The 16,339-nt window shown below is 38.1% G+C and overlaps 1 protein-coding gene across 1 annotated transcript in view; it reads right to left on the reverse strand.

Annotated features, from left to right (window-relative positions):
• Positions 1-16,339, reverse strand: part of LOC105835246 (teneurin-a) — a 461,026-nt gene that overhangs the window by 295,980 nt on the left and 148,707 nt on the right. Inside the window, 1 exon segment of the mRNA XM_028191729.2 lies at positions 10,035-10,283. Within this exon segment, the coding sequence (XP_028047530.1) occupies positions 10,035-10,272 (238 nt within the window). The 5' untranslated portion in view covers positions 10,273-10,283.

A 16,339-nucleotide genomic window follows, 5' to 3' on the forward strand; every position in this document is an offset into this window, starting at 1 on the left:
ACGTTTCAAACGAATTTCAAACATATTAAAAATCTTGTATTAATTAAAATATATTTGAGTTATTTCTGTCGGAGAATTTAATGTCAATCGTTAGTATTTTTAGTCTGGTAGAATTTCTTATTGACTAAATTCAAGCTGATATCGTTAACTAATAAGAATCATCTCGAGCGAGTGGAATTAGATTTCAATTTAAATACATTAAATCTCAGAATTGGATTAAAATCCTCTCTTGTCTAAATATATAATAAAATCTCCGATACGTGTGCGAGAGAGAAGTGACATATTAATGAAAATTTCAACAAAAAGCAGATATACGTATGAGATAGTCTGAACCGAATATGTATTAGCTTAAAGTATCTAATAATTTTATGAGCGACATGAGAGCACGTCTGCCGTACATTGAATCTGGTATATACGTTCTACACTAATCTCAAGAACACCCATTGCATCGCACACACGTTTTCCTTACGTCAGATAGATAAAGTATACAGTAGAGCTCCTTTTAGAGGCATTAGTAATAGCCGTCGACATCTTGGTTATCTCTACGCGAGACGTTAAAACCTTACGCCCGAAATTATGATCCACGAAGCGTGAATAATTCCGTCTGGCCACCATTCATTCCGCGGTCGGTGTAAATTATTGCAAGGAGCGCATTAATTTCCTTTGCGAATAATTAACAACGCACCGGACAACGAAACCTTCGCGCACCTCCTACGCTTTTGCAATGGTCAGTCCTTCCGTCGGTGCCCTCATACTCCGGACATCCCTCCTAGACTGCTCCTCCCCGCCGTCCCCCTTCGCCTCAACCTCTTGGTCGACAACTGAAATATTAATCATGACTTACACATGGTGTTCCGGGACTAGGGGCATTCTCCATCTGCATTATTAAGTGACCCCGCGCACGAGTTACGTTAGGTAGGCTCAGCCCTTATTCCGCAAAACGAATATGGATGTGCGGTTCGCGTTGTTATTATTCCAATGTGAAGGTCGGTTGCAATATTTTGCCAATGCTCACCGAGCAGATCGTGTAATAGTTGCTTTCCCCCTCCCTCTCCGTCACCCCTCTCGTGAGCAAACAATCCGCTGTGTAGGAGATGCACGAATACGGTCTATATAGGTAACAATTGAATGAAATTAATTTGCATGTGCGAAGTAAAATGGATGCTTAAATAATACGAACATCATTACAGATTTTTGAAAACCGTAATAAACAACATTAATTGCATTTGCACTTCGAAAAGCTAACATCTGTCTAATAACATGTGATTAGTTCTTAATCTTCGTATAATTAATTAATTAAATCTTTTACCGGCATATTTCTCGGTTTCTTTATGAATGCACAAATAAATTTGGAACTAAAGTAATAAATAGTGATCTAACTCAATCCCGTCGTCTCTTTTACGCGAAAATAATATTGTTATTCTTGTATTCCCAAAGGTTCGCGCGGAAAAATGAAAGTTCATTAAAACCAGTATGGTTTTATCGGCTTTTCGCTCGGATTTCTCGGGCCTCTGGAGTGTTCTTGTTCTAGGAAGCCGATACCTTTTTTTTTCCTTTTTCCAATGCAACGATATCAACGAGATAGTGGCGCAGACATACTCGAGTATTTCGATATCACATAACGTTAGCTCAATAGCTCGCGAGTTATTCCGCGCTCCGAATCCATTTGGATGGCGGTAATGCACGTTAAACGTCGCAAAATTATCTCGATATAATTGTTCACCTTAAATAACGACAGCTGCGCCGGTAGTTGTGCGCCCGACGCAATGCGTTTCCTTTCAGGAATTAATTCAGTATTCAGAAGGACTGCTCCGACATCAAAGCGAAACAATAATAGGTGCGCTGCTTCTAGCGACGGTATGCGACGGTATAAGTGGGCACTGTGGCTATAAGTGACAAACCGGCTCACGAATAATAGGGGATGACGATGCGACAGGCGATATCGGTAGATTTGCATCTGGAAACAATTTGCCCGCACGTAGGACGCTCGTATCGTTATAATTGAATATCTCGATTAATGCGTAGCAACGGTCTAGATAATTGTCACGTTGATATCGATTCACTACTATTATAAGGCATAGGCATTGTACGTATTGATATCGTACGTATTACGAAAGTAAGATTAATTTAAAAATTGTATAATGAAGCAAACGTTTTTAGAAAAAGAAAATATTTCTCTTTATGATTTGATGTAAAGTAACAGTTGGGAAAGATAAAGTTGCTATTAATATTAGTGTAATTATCATATAGAGATTCCAAAATATTGCAAATACGCCACTTATACGAAAGCTCCACAACAGCTTTCCTGGCATTAAATCTGACCACGCGACGCAACTAAGTTACACCTGTGCGTCGCCTCTCTCTCTCTCTCTTTCCCTCTCTCTCTTTCTCTCGTGCACCACTATCTTCCACGGATTCGATCTAGACGACAGAGGATGGCAAACTGCTAATAGGAGGGGAGTTTTAAATGCGCGTAACGTAATAACGCGTGCATTAGGCGACTACTATGGCGTCGGTGGCGTCTGCGGCGGCGACAACGATAGTAGACCCATTCTCCGTAAGGGGTAGTTTGCCTGACAACTCGATTATACGATACTGCAGGGCTGAGTGGCAAGTGGTGATATATGGTGCGCATATATACGCTGGGCTTGCCTCTGAAGTCACTTAAAATAATGAGAAACTCGGTATCGGGTACCACGCTTGTTTCCCCACCTCATTTTTCCTTTTTCTTTTCTTCATCGGCGGCATTTACCCGCGAGTATCCGGGTAAATGCGACGAACAGAGTGGCAAACTGGTTTGCTCGGCGAAACTTTGGAACCGCTAGGTCTTGACGCACGCGTCTAATCGACGATCGTTTAGATAATCAACAGAAAGGGACGAGCGTTTTCGCATCGAACCTACAGCTGATGTTCGATTTGCGTCCATCAACGCGCTATTGATCAGACAGTTACGGAATATACAATTTTACATTCGCGAGGCGTATAAGCAATTTTGGATATTGAGTGGTCATATTGCATTTCTCGCTCTCGTAGCTTTGCAAACGCGCGTGGCACCGGTCGATTTTCGGATAGACATCGAGATATTTGCATTGAGTCCCGAAACGTAATAACGCGTTTCATTAAATCACATATATAGATCGTTAGCCATTATTAATCGCTTGCAGCGCTGTTTGACACTCCATCTCGGTTTCTCTTGTAATCAAATACGCGATACTGTTAGATATTCATTATTGCACTGTCAAAGTGTGTCAGTAGCTAAATTGTTAGTTACTTTAGTAATCGATCTGTAAATGTGAAATTTCATATGCAGCAAATGCAATATTGGGATGATTATTTTCTCCTCAGAAAGTATATCCATTTTTTTCTTTTTAATTTTGCTCTGTAAAATTACGATAGAACCATTATATATCTACAACCGCAGATTACAATAATCAATAAAAATAATAATTTTTAAAAATAACTGCAAATGTCTACACGCGCTTATGTCGCAATTCTATCGCATCTAACTAGAAAGCTTGATTACGTAATAATAATAAGAAAAAAAAAAACATCATTTTCGGTAGATCAAGGAGTATGATTCTCTCGTTAGGATAACTTTACCCCCGGCGTGTTTATTTTGCCGATGAGAAGTCGCATCTTCGTAAAACGAGAGTGATATTTACGGCGGGGTCGCCCATTGGTACGTAATCCTAAAACGAGCTCTATGATCAAGCGTTGCAGCATAAGAGGAAAAGGAGTTGGTAAGAGGAGATACGTATCCAGTTTGTAATTTGTGTGTAGTCAGTAATTTGGTTCTTCCGTCAAGAGCAATGGCCAAACCTTATAACGTTACTATTACATTATTGTAAATATATTGTACACGGTTGTAATTTTATATATCAGCAATATTCACACGATTTTAACATAAATCGTTTTATTTTAAATCTAATGGCTGATACATGTACTATGTATATAAATGATGGAATTGATTTATCGAAAAATTTCAGATTCTTGAAAAATTAATCATGATTATATCAACTTTAGTGTCGTGTTTTATTCACTTATGGACAAAATATTTACAGTAGCAGAAAAAGTAAAAGTAGCAAGAATTTGTATGTGGTAGCTAAATTTTAATTGTATATAGCTGAAATGTATCATAAACAGACTTTTACTGCTGTAACTAATCTTTTTTCCCCGTGCTTAAATTATGCGAATATTAAAAGTTCTTTATTTCTCTCTTCTCTTGAATGCGTGCTAGTATGATTAAACGCGGACTCGCACTACTTCGTCTTTCATCGCACGGCAATATCTACTGTTAATCGATCGATAAGCGACATTAGTGTTACTGAATATTGATGCTGAGCAAATATTTTAAACAGACATTGCTTTTGCACGAATAATCAAGTATCAGCGCGTTATAATTACACGCCTCGTATGACGGCGGTATTAAGGTTGGGACAACAGGTACCATTATTGCATGATAGGAGATTAGGAAGTAGAGGAAGGATTTGTACGAAAATTTATTGATGGTAATGTATACATGTACATATATACTGGCACAGCACGCTGGACTATGCAGCTTCTGGTGTAGGATATAGAGCGAGAACATTCAGTCAAGCTCACAAGCTTGTATCCTTATAATGTAGGCCTACCTTAGGCGTACCTCTTCAATCTTAGTTCTAAATTATACGAATATTATTAAATCACTATTTAACATTAAATTTTAAATTGTGATATTACACAGATGAATACAACTAACAATACTGCAATTTTTTAGAGTAATTTGCTATTCTAATAAGAATCAAAATTTATTCTCATAGAATAAATATTCACTCTTATAAGAGCGAAAGTTGAGTTTGTAAATTTTTCAAGTTTTTTATTTTATGAAATTTATGGAAATTAGTTACTATATCCGTTCTATTTTCTAATTCTAAGTAAATTAAATAACGATTCCTAAAATAATTTTATAACGATTGACATGACGGAAATACATACGTAAAGTCTTAAAAATAAAACTTGGGAATTAATAATTGCAAACTTGTATGAGAAATAGTGATGTAAAGTAATTTTGTTAATGCAAATTTTATTAGTCTACAAAAGCGTTAGCGATTCTTCTCTGCCGTCGGCAGTAGATTCATCGCGACAAGATTTATTTGAATTTATCAGAATATTCCCGCGCGCTACGTTACGCAATTGGCGCGACAGGATTTCGATCCGTTGCATTTTAATGAACCATTTGTCGGCAATAGAGTGATTTAAATGGATTGACTGTCTGTAACATAATTATTCAAGCGATCGCTCGAAGAGCGACCCCTCCCGCCCCCTCGTAATTTGACGTTCAAAACGATTCCCAGACATGTGAATTCCGATCATGCGATCCGACATCTTTAAATTATTCATTCCTTCTGATAGCTACGACGCCCGCTAGTGTGTAAGTTTCTGACGTGGTGGAATAAGTGGAAACGGTAGACCGTTGCTTTCTTTCTCGACGAAACTTTCGCATTACCTTCTAATGACTGTTGCTTTAACCCATTTTCCGGGCCCGCTACGAGAACTCCAGGTATCTAATCCCGTACGTTAGCGTCTTAGAGTTTCCAACTCTCACATATATATGCCGTTACACTCGAATAAGGATTCCATTATATAATCTTTGTTCGTATCTAAAATTCCTAATAACATTCGCGCAAAGATAACAACTCGGGGGAAATTAGCAGCGCTATCAAATCAATTCTGTTTCAATTTGTTTTTCATTCAAAATACACAAGAAAATACATATTTCAAGAACTTAAAGGTTGAAAACTTGCGGATCTGTTTTAACGTGTAACGCAAAAGTAAATACACCACTTTTCGTCCGTTAGATGCAAAAAAATTATGAGTTTGTTAAGACTTTATCATTTTCCCGAGTTATAATGACTTTATTATTTTCGTGAATTTCAAACTAATCTTTCTATCCGATATCTCGCGTGTACTATACGATTACTTCGCGAAGCTGGAACTTCCATCTGACCATTAAAAATTTATCCATGGCTTAACCTCATCTTCTGAAATCCTTGAGAATACATCGGGTAGCTAAGAGTCCGTGGTATGTAGTAACTTGAAAATGCTCGGGGGCCAGATGGAGAGCGCGGTTAGAAGATCTTAAGCCTTTGGCTGGGAGAGCAGTCGGGTTTTAGTTCTCGTTACCGCCTTGTATTAATATCAAGAACACGTTCCGCTACGATATCTTTGAATTTGTTTTATTCATTTCGGTCGTGACACTTCTCCGACCAGCTGCTATCCGCAGAACGTAGCGATGTGGTACGATGATCTGTAAATATTTGACACAAATATAAATCGATGATGTGATTCCACATGATTGCAACCTCGAGATTTACGCTGCGTCGGCTCATAAACGACAGTAACGCACGCGTCGCTTTTGATCGATTACGCGATGTATCGATTTTAGAATTTATCATGGTGAAAGAGGAGGAGGAGGAGGAGGAGGAGGAGAAAAGGCGGTTTGAAATATGGAACAATAGACACGTATGAATCAATGTATCAATATCCATATATTGAATAACGTATAAACGTATATTTGATTAACGCGAATGAAACAGCCCGATAAACAGATAGGCGTGCACTCGCGTAATAATCCCGTAGACTGCCATTGTATTTATTTCGCCGTACCAAATTACCAATTTATATAATCTCTGGGGGATAATACACGTAGCGCCGTTATACAGTGTCATCGTATACGCGAGATTTCTGCACACATTGCCATTTCGGAGGACAACATTTTCCGGAAGGTAGTAAAGCGTGATATGAACCGTTGCTGGTGTAATGAGCTGGCAATATAATGTCTAGGCCGGCATGGTCCAGGCTAGCCTGGAGACAGGGACCCCACGGCCGGACATCAATATATTGATGACTGCGCGGACGGAGATTAAGAGCTGCCATTCATATCGACACGCTTGGGCCCTCTTGTAACGTGACACATCGGATACCATTAATAAAGAGACGGTACTTTCCTCCGGCGAAGAGCTATAATAGGTATTTTGATACGTGCTAAGAAGGCATGGGAAAGAGGAGATCTCTTTCCATTATGTCGTAGAGATGATAATGACGTGACATACGAGTATATATCCTTGTTAGGAAGTATCTAAGGAGGCTAAAACGCGAATGTGATTTGAAAAATATGTATCGAAACTATTAATTAAAAAAGATCCGTCTGATCTTAAAAATTGCCGATATTTCTCGTGCGATTTTACATTTTCAAGTTAAAACTGCGTACCGATAAATTTTTTGGTCTTGGAACGCAGATCTAAGAACGAGAATAATATTGCAATATTATAATAAATTGACAGTTGATGTCAATAATGATTTACCAGCACGCATTAATAAATTAAAAAATGTATATAAATTTACACACAAAAATTATCAGCATTGAGATTCAGTGACCATTAAGGCTTTCCTTTAACTTTATTAGTTTCACATGTTAGTTTATGTTTTTTGATTAATTTATTGTTTTTCTACAATTCTTTATTGATTTTTCACGCGTGGAGCGATTTCAATCGCAATTATCAGACTCTTTCTGCGCCAGTTTATTATCGACGACAGAAATTGTCGAAGAAACAATTAAAATCTTAATATCCATCGTGCAGCGACGAGTTATTTGAACAACGTACCACAAATGAAACCTTCGGTCGTCCTCCCATCGTTAATTATGATGAATATTGTCAGTGGACAAAAGATTAATAAACGACGAGATTTCGAAATAATGTGCCCACGCGAGCATTCTTCCAGAGGCGGAAAACGTTGGAGATTACATCGTCGCGGAAAACTGTATAATATCGATTCACAATAAAGTGCGTATCAAATAGGCGGATGAGAGAACGGTATGCGGAAACGGAATGGAACAAGCAGGAGAAGGCTGCGGGCTAGTAAAGGCGAGTCATTACGTTGTCGGTACATCGCCTCTCGATACATTTCGAGTGCGGTTACGTGACACTGCGCTGTACCTACCGAGTCGAGTGGTAGATGAGCTCCGAGGGAAGGGGTCGGGGCACAGATACGGGGTAGAGGAAATGGGAGAATAAGGATGAAAATGGGGTAGGACGACGACGTGGGACCGGCGGGGAGAGGCAGCGCGGTAATCGGCAGCAAGTGAATTGGAACAAATGCAGACAGACGTGAGGTAGACTGCTGCTGGATTCTCCCTTTAGCTCTCTCTCTCTCTCTCTTTCTCTCTTGCTTGATACCGCAACCAAGAAATATAGTATAAACTGGACTGTTGCTATTAATTGAGTTCCTCCCTATCGTCGATGCGCGCAACGTCCCCTACTTTGTTCAACCTCAAGACGAATCGATGAAACGTGGGAATGGTGAAGCGGCGAGGGAGATGATGAAGTAGATATTAGGGGAGCAGATAACGGAATACCATATGAGACAACTTATCCCGACTTATTGCATTATTCTTTCCGACCCAGTTCGTTATGCCTCGTCGTTATAGCTGAAATGTGTTTTTTTTTTTGCACGCGCCAAGTACATTCATATCGATACAATCAAATGTACGATATATAGTAGCTTCGAAACGTAACTCGACTTTTGTATATGTAATGCACGCGTACGTGAAAGTTATTATTCGCGAGACTTCATTTATTTTTTTAAGTGCTCACACTCATTATATTAGGTATTATATTAGAAGGAGGTTGCTGCGCGCGCGGCGCGGCAATCTTGATTTTGGTCTTCGAACGTAATATCCGGCAGTGCTTGTAGACGACGCGAGGAAGTAAAACTAATTTCGTAAATCCTTTAATCTACGCGTTTGGTGGAAAGCCGAGGCGAGATTAAGGGAAGCGGACTGAATGGGCGAGCTCCTGGGTGTTTGATGGAATATGATGAACGAGGCACGTAAAACTTGGTTATTGGTATACCAGATCAAATAGAAGAAAAAGAGAAGCAACTTTAGTCTAACGCGCCGCAATTAAAGCAGTTGCGAAAGTCACGACACGCAATCCGACTTAATAACGGGATACTTGATAACATTCCGTGTCATTTATACGTTGCATTCATTCACGCGCAAAATCTGGTATTTAAGTTCTCGCGAGTTTTGTTGAGGTACGCGATCTTTTGTTAGGTTTACAGATTTTTCTTGCGTCTTCTGAATTTGAAATTCAGAATAGTTTAAAGAACAATTTAATTGAAGGCACTTTTCAGAAAAAAAGTGCTTTTATCGGAATATTTATCGAAATATTGAAATTGTTATTATACACAAAACGAAATAATTATTTTACTAAAATTAAGTTGTACCGAAATCATAGTTTACAAAAATTTGCCATTATCCGGTAATATATTTTTGATGCTGAGAATATTTTAAATTGTTATTACTATTGAATAAAAATCTATATATTGTATACTTGTTATGAGATTACCTTATTTAACTGCACAATTTATGTTTATATATAAATATTTTAGTTATATATAAATATTGTTAAGCGTTAAATGAAGATGCTGCAGCAGAACAAGTTATAGAGCGTGTCAATACAAAATTGCATCCTCAATCGAAAAATCATTATATCGAACAAATATTATAATATTATATTGTTACTGGATTCGTTCATGAAAATAGGATTAACTGTAAATCAAAAGTAGATATCGCGATGAAAAAATCAACAAGGAAACAGTGATTGTTGGCACAATCACGTTTTTTCGGTATAGATTCGGACAATTGCAAATATACACGAGTATCGTTCCGTTGAATATAACAAACATGGGTTGTATCGCAGATTTACGACATGTATGGAATATAAATGCAACGCGTATCAGTTGTCTTATCCACTTTCTTGTCAGTTAGTACTTCGTTAGTACGCGCTATTTTATGTTAATTGCAACACAAATTTCAAATTAACGAAGAAAAAATACTTTTAAGTGAAAATAACGGCGTTATTAAGTTATCACAAGAGGATATTTAAGTATCTCTTTTCTTCAAAATACCATCGAGATCTATTAAACTTTTTGTCTTTATAAAAAAAACTAAATTTAATAAGGAATTAAAAGGGAATGAAAGTATCACTTACTGCCATATTGTTGCGCCAAAATGGAGGCAAAGACTTGACCGGGACTACGAGCGCCCCTTGCAACGGATGAACTCGACACGGGCCCCGTCACTGTGTGACGTGCATTATCTTCATCATCGCTACTGGATTGGGCACCGGCTCCGTAACCGCGCCGTTCTCTCCATTCCAGGGACCGCTGACGGCGCAGCCCACGGCCCCCATTTGCATGACCGCGGCCCAATGTGCCCTCGCTGTCCATCACTGCAGCATCTGCAACAAACGATTGACAATTTATATAGTAACAATCGGGGCATAAAAAATAAGTATCTTACAAAAATTATTAAAAAGCCGAATAGTGCCCGATTTTATTATGCGTATGGAAAATATATCTGTTATGATTAGAGAGGAATTTTCAAAAGATACTGAAGTCAATTTCACGTTCAACGCAATTATGCATAGGAGACTAAATCTTGCTTTTAACACGTCAATCTGCGTGTCAAAAGGAATCTTAAGATTTGTATGAGAATGCCAAATGGCGAACCAAACATAACACGAAAATTGTTGCGTAGAATAACAATGATGCCATTACGGAGTGCCGATAGTTCAACGTCAACGTCGAACAACAGTGACTCATTAGGCATTCACGGCCGTTGCTCGAAATCATTCAGGACCGAACGAAATCGAATTGCATACTCGACATTTGCTAATATTCAATGCGGATAATTCTGGCTTGGATGCTAACAGGTTTGTTTATGTCTGAGCTATAGGATGCATTAATATGCATTATCAGTACTAATACGTAAAGAAGATAATGCTCTTCTCTGGTTTCAATAGTAGGTATTCCCAATAATGAAGCATTAGAACGCGATTTGTGGACTTCGTTTGTTAAACGAAAATATAAAGCGACAGTATATGTACAGAAGCAACATATTCTATATTTTTCGATTAACTAATCGACAACTATTTGTGATAATAGAGAGATAACGCAAATTTATTATATTTTTTAAATTCAATTCTGATTTTTTAGGAAGAATAATTGATGAAAACTTGTCGTTAATGTTAATGAGTATTTTATATTCGTTATACGATAGTTAAAGCGACTAGAAACTTTATATTTTCGTATAGAATTTTCCTGTTGACCGTCCTTCAAACAGAGACCTCTCTGTAGATCGATAAGATCTTGAATGTGTATGGTGGCAGATAATTGAGTGGTGGATGCCTCTCGAAATTCCCATGGAGATGTCCTCGCTCGCCGTTGCTCTCCCTTGATTGCAGGGACCGCTGATTGATGCTCCGAGGGAGAACCGAACGGTGATGTCTTAAGATCACTCACTGTTCCTTGGACTATGAAATTTCAGTTTAGGTCTGGTATCACAAATGGGATGGCCGTGTTACGTTTTCGGTCACGTATTCGAAGAACGGAATTAATGCTAATCCATTGTCATTGTCGGCACGCGAAGATACCTTTCATCGATCATATTTGCACGATTAATGATACGTAATAATTGTGGACTTTCAAACGTGATATAAATGTGAATATGGCAAAAAACAATCTCATGAAGCACACACGATCCCGTTTCAATAAAAGAAAATAAATACGGCCGTTTACCGATGGCTGTATCCGATAGAATTGGTCAGGGAATTTGCTCGGCAAATATTATATGAAAATTGAATGAGATGGAAGTAAATTAAATTCTGTATACGTGGCAAACACACACACGCTGCGCCAGATTGATTTTGTAGAAGTACAATAATGGTTGTAATGTATACGACATAAATTTATAATTCGTATTTAATAAACAACGCTCTCGTGCACACATTTTTAAAAATGATTCGACGATCATCGTAATACTCATATGCTGTAAATAGAGGTAACCGCGTTGCAGAATGAGCTTTATCCAACCATAATTCCAAATCGGACGGAGAGCGGGCGAAGTAAACGAGACGGTTCATAACCACGAGCATATCGACGTGAAATCCCAGAAATTTGCAACCGTGAAATTTATGGGGAGACATCCTGCGGTGTCGGGCGTCGCGTTAATAAATCTCAATGCGTCGCAAAGCCGGGCGAGGGATAAACCGTACTTGGGAAACGCGCCCCTTATGCATCGCCGTGCACCTCTCACAGCCACTTTTCTCACTTGCCTCAATAGTAGCTAACAGGTCGCATCCTCTACACACGAGGGCACTTTACGATGTTTTGTTTCGTCGGCCCTTCGCATCCTCCTTCGTTCGCGTAAGTGCGTCGAGAATGTGGGCGACTTGTCAAACCGTAAGTGAATCGGAAACCTTCCGCGGTGCGAGCCGAGTTAACGAAGAACCCGCAAGCTAAGTCGAGTGCCTCTTTTCGAGCAAAGCGAGAGGAACATTAAGAACGATCTCTGAGATTTTACGTGCGATATTTCTCGATGATCGATATTTCTCATAGCCCTGCTTCTTAACTAAGCATTCACTGAATCAATTTGAATGACGCGTGAAGTGATGATACTTTATATCAATCAGATCAATTGGGTTATATATTTGACATTCATATCCCGTTGATTCTTTTTATCTGACTTTAATTTATAACTGTGTTTTTGCGTAACAAATTTTATTAAACAAACAAAGAACAAACGAGAATACAACAAATTTGATAATAATAATTTAATTTTAGAAATATAATTTACATTCATAATGTTTTGTTTATTTTATTTATTAATTGAAGGAAGTATAAATTTATTAAGGTCTGTGAAAATTGTTGAGCTTGTGAGGTTATACATTTATTTGCGTATTTGGAATCATTATTATATAATTTTAAGATATTTAATTATATTTAATTATCACGATGCGTCTTTAGAACGTTTTACGAACTACTGTATAAAAATTTTCGCATCATTTATTGTCGATCGATTATTGTTGTATCACTTCAGCGATGGTTTGGAATAAGCCCGTGTTTCGAAATTAGTTTCGCGAATAAACGATCGAGGAATAATTTTCAATTTACGTGCATGATTACAGCAACGTTCAAGGTGCAATTTTTCATACCATCGTAACAGAGGAAAAATTCCGTAGTGAAAAAAAATAGATAATATAGCATTGTATATCTTCTCCAGTATTACACACTGTACTGCCTATTTCATGGTTCCGAACGGTATTCGTCGTTTTAATAGAAAATTTTTATAAGGGATCGTAAACATAAAGAAGACCATCTAGCCAGTGGGGAACTCTTATTGCTATAACTTATAACACGTGGCTGATAATATAATGGGCTTGTACGATATAAAGTGCTTCGCGAAGAGGGCTGTCAAGGACTTGCTGACTGCGAGTATGATTCTACCATTATCACATACTGCTGTCCTGAACATAAAAATTTAACGTTAAAGCTTTGAAGGAAAAGAGCAAGAAATTTTTTTGTAAAAAGAGATATTAACTTAATAATTAATTTTAATCTTTTGATAATTAATGTGAAAGGTTTTTACTTCTTTGTAAAACAATTGGCAAAAATAATAATCGTCTCATTATAAAATGACATGTAGTTAAACTTAGAAAAGTGTTGTATCATAAAGATAACTAGTAAAGCTCGAGAAAAAGAGGATTAAATATTATATAAAGTTTTTCTTTTATCATGTATTATGAATTATTATGATTAATAAAATTGTTAATGGAGATGTTCCAATAAGAGTTCTCCGGTAAGGCAAAGTTGGTGCCAAAAATCATAATCTTACGAGGGGACGCGAATGCAATCTCGGGAAAATTCGTCGGCTGCATCCGACGTCAGTGGACGAGTGTTATGGTAGAAGTTCTTAATATTGAGGCATGTCGCACGTGTTTATTATTGCCAAGAAATTGTTTCCGTTTGTGTAATAATAAGTCAACGAAAAGTTTTCATAAACGAAAGTTTTTCCACCATTTCTCAAACGACAGTACCAAATTGTTTCTGTGAGACTAACGAAAGTATGCAATGCTTGGTTCTACGCGCATCGTTTATCGTATTAAATAAACGAAAACTTTGTTCACGAGGGAAACACGCGAAACGTATGTCAGATTTCACAGTACTCGCGGCGCGCCGCGATATTCGCTACTCCGTAAATATAAATCAGTCTGCGCGTGTCGTAACCTCTTAGAAGGGGGTTAAAAATCCTCAAGCCACACGTATATGTATAACCCACGCGAAAAGTCGTCTCGTAATACCTACACTTGAGAATATAGTGGCACTCCGACTTTCAGACCACGAATTCAGTCTTAGAGAAGGCATACTATAAAAGGCTTTAAGAGTTTCCCCGTGTTCGCGCGAATTGAGTGGGATTTGCATACCACGTCGCGGCGGGAAATTTCACGAGAAATGTGGACCGGGTTTTTAAACGGCATCTAATGAAGGTAACATTAGACGACATTGTTCAAGTCCGTCGACGGTGCCATCCGCCTTTTAGGAATGTAAGAAGGGCATCTGAATGCATGAAACATAGACTGGCGGCCTGTGTAGCCAGATATGGTTCGAGAAAGACTTTTGCATATTCATTGGGATCGCGTGAACCCCTTGCTCGTCAAGAAGGCGCGGCCTTAAACATTAGGCACACCCGCCCAGCTTCCCATCATGGACCACCGCCTCGATATCATCGCGTCGGCTAATTATGCAGTTTTAATCTGAGTAACATTTTCGAAGCGCTCGTGGGGCACTCGTCGACGACTTTGACGATAGAAATTTGAATACACGTTAATTATAGCATATGTCACTGTTTATAATTTAGATGACACGCTGCATGCACGGGCATAAATTTACTTTATGTTTGGCGTGTGCATTTCTCGGCGCTTTGCTGCACGTAATCCAGATGCACGGAATTATATACAGTATTTCGAATAGATAATATTGTCGATGCATTTAACGCAATAAATGTTCTTCTATAATAAACGAAGAGATTATCTATTATTAATCTCTGATGAATCAGACATGAATAATATATGGCCTCTTTCATTATTAATTTCTGTTTAAGGATGTACATTTCACGGATTCACGTACATTTCAAAGCACTGAAAAAATATAAAAATTTCATGGATTGTTCTAGTACATTTTAATATCTGTAAAATTTCAACACAATTAATCCTTTTATTGAATTAAAAGTTGTTGAATTTTTCGTTTACTCTTGATTCTTATGTAAAAACACATTTTGTAGTATTTATTTGCAAATTTGATGAGGAAATAAAATTAAATCAAATTTTTTACATATACTAATGAAACTGTAAATATCCGTGCAAAAGTTTATTTGCATCCATTTACTTGTTTAAAAGCTTATTTATTATCTAAGATTGTAACAAAATATAATTGTTTTTTTATGCACAATTAAAATTTATTATTTTTTTGATGCACTTTAAAGCCAAAGTTCGAACATTTATAACTAAAATTTTTTGTTTTTGACTAAAAAAAAATAAACTTAAAGAAGCTGTAGTTTTTAAATTTTGATAATTGTAGAAACGTTCTTAATATATTTTTACCTCGTGAATCACGAGTGAAAAGAAGCCAACATATCTCGTGATATCTTTTAACTATATATTTCTTAAACAATTTTTACAACCGGCAACAAAATATTATTTCTTCGAGACAAATACCGTAGTACTTTCAAAGAAAATTTGTGATTACGCGAAAATTTCGGCAATTGGTTGCAATTAATCTAAACGTGGCCGTCAATCACGGTTCCTGAATCGAATAGATAGCGCGATGAAGAAAATTGCACGGCAGCGGCGGCGGAACCTCCGCGGCATTTTGCGGTGCAGAATGTCAATTAAACGGCGTGGCCGATTAACTATAACCGAAACCTCGACAAAGGCTAGAGCGTGCACGGTTTCGCACTCCGGCGGGTTCATCACGCGATAATTTATATGGTAATTCCAGGGACGTAATAAGTCCCCCTCGGCAAACTCCGGCTGCCACTACACACGATCCTCCGGTGCGGCCGCGGCGTCCTGCGTTGACCCCGGCGCAGCGTTCCATCGGGAGAGGATGGCCTGCCATGTACACATCATTACTAAAAGCGGTCATCGATTCATCGGAGTTCGACCACCGGCCGTGCCCACCGACCGATCCGTCGTGGTAGCGTTGCGCGTCGATGCATAGACAAGCTGACGTATATTGTATATCTATGTGTATGTACGTGTGTGTAATGTATGTATGCATATTATATATATATGTATATATAATATATATATATATATATACACACACACCCACACACACACACACACATGTAGACATATACGTGTATGTATATTCTATGCGCCGACGAGAATGTATAGGCACATCCATTGTCAAATTTTCCCACTCGCGATCGACCGTGCAGGATTTAATTAACACC

The sequence above is a fragment of the Monomorium pharaonis genome, chromosome 1, assembly GCF_013373865.1.
Source record: "Monomorium pharaonis isolate MP-MQ-018 chromosome 1, ASM1337386v2, whole genome shotgun sequence".
NCBI lineage: Eukaryota > Metazoa > Arthropoda > Insecta > Hymenoptera > Formicidae > Monomorium > Monomorium pharaonis.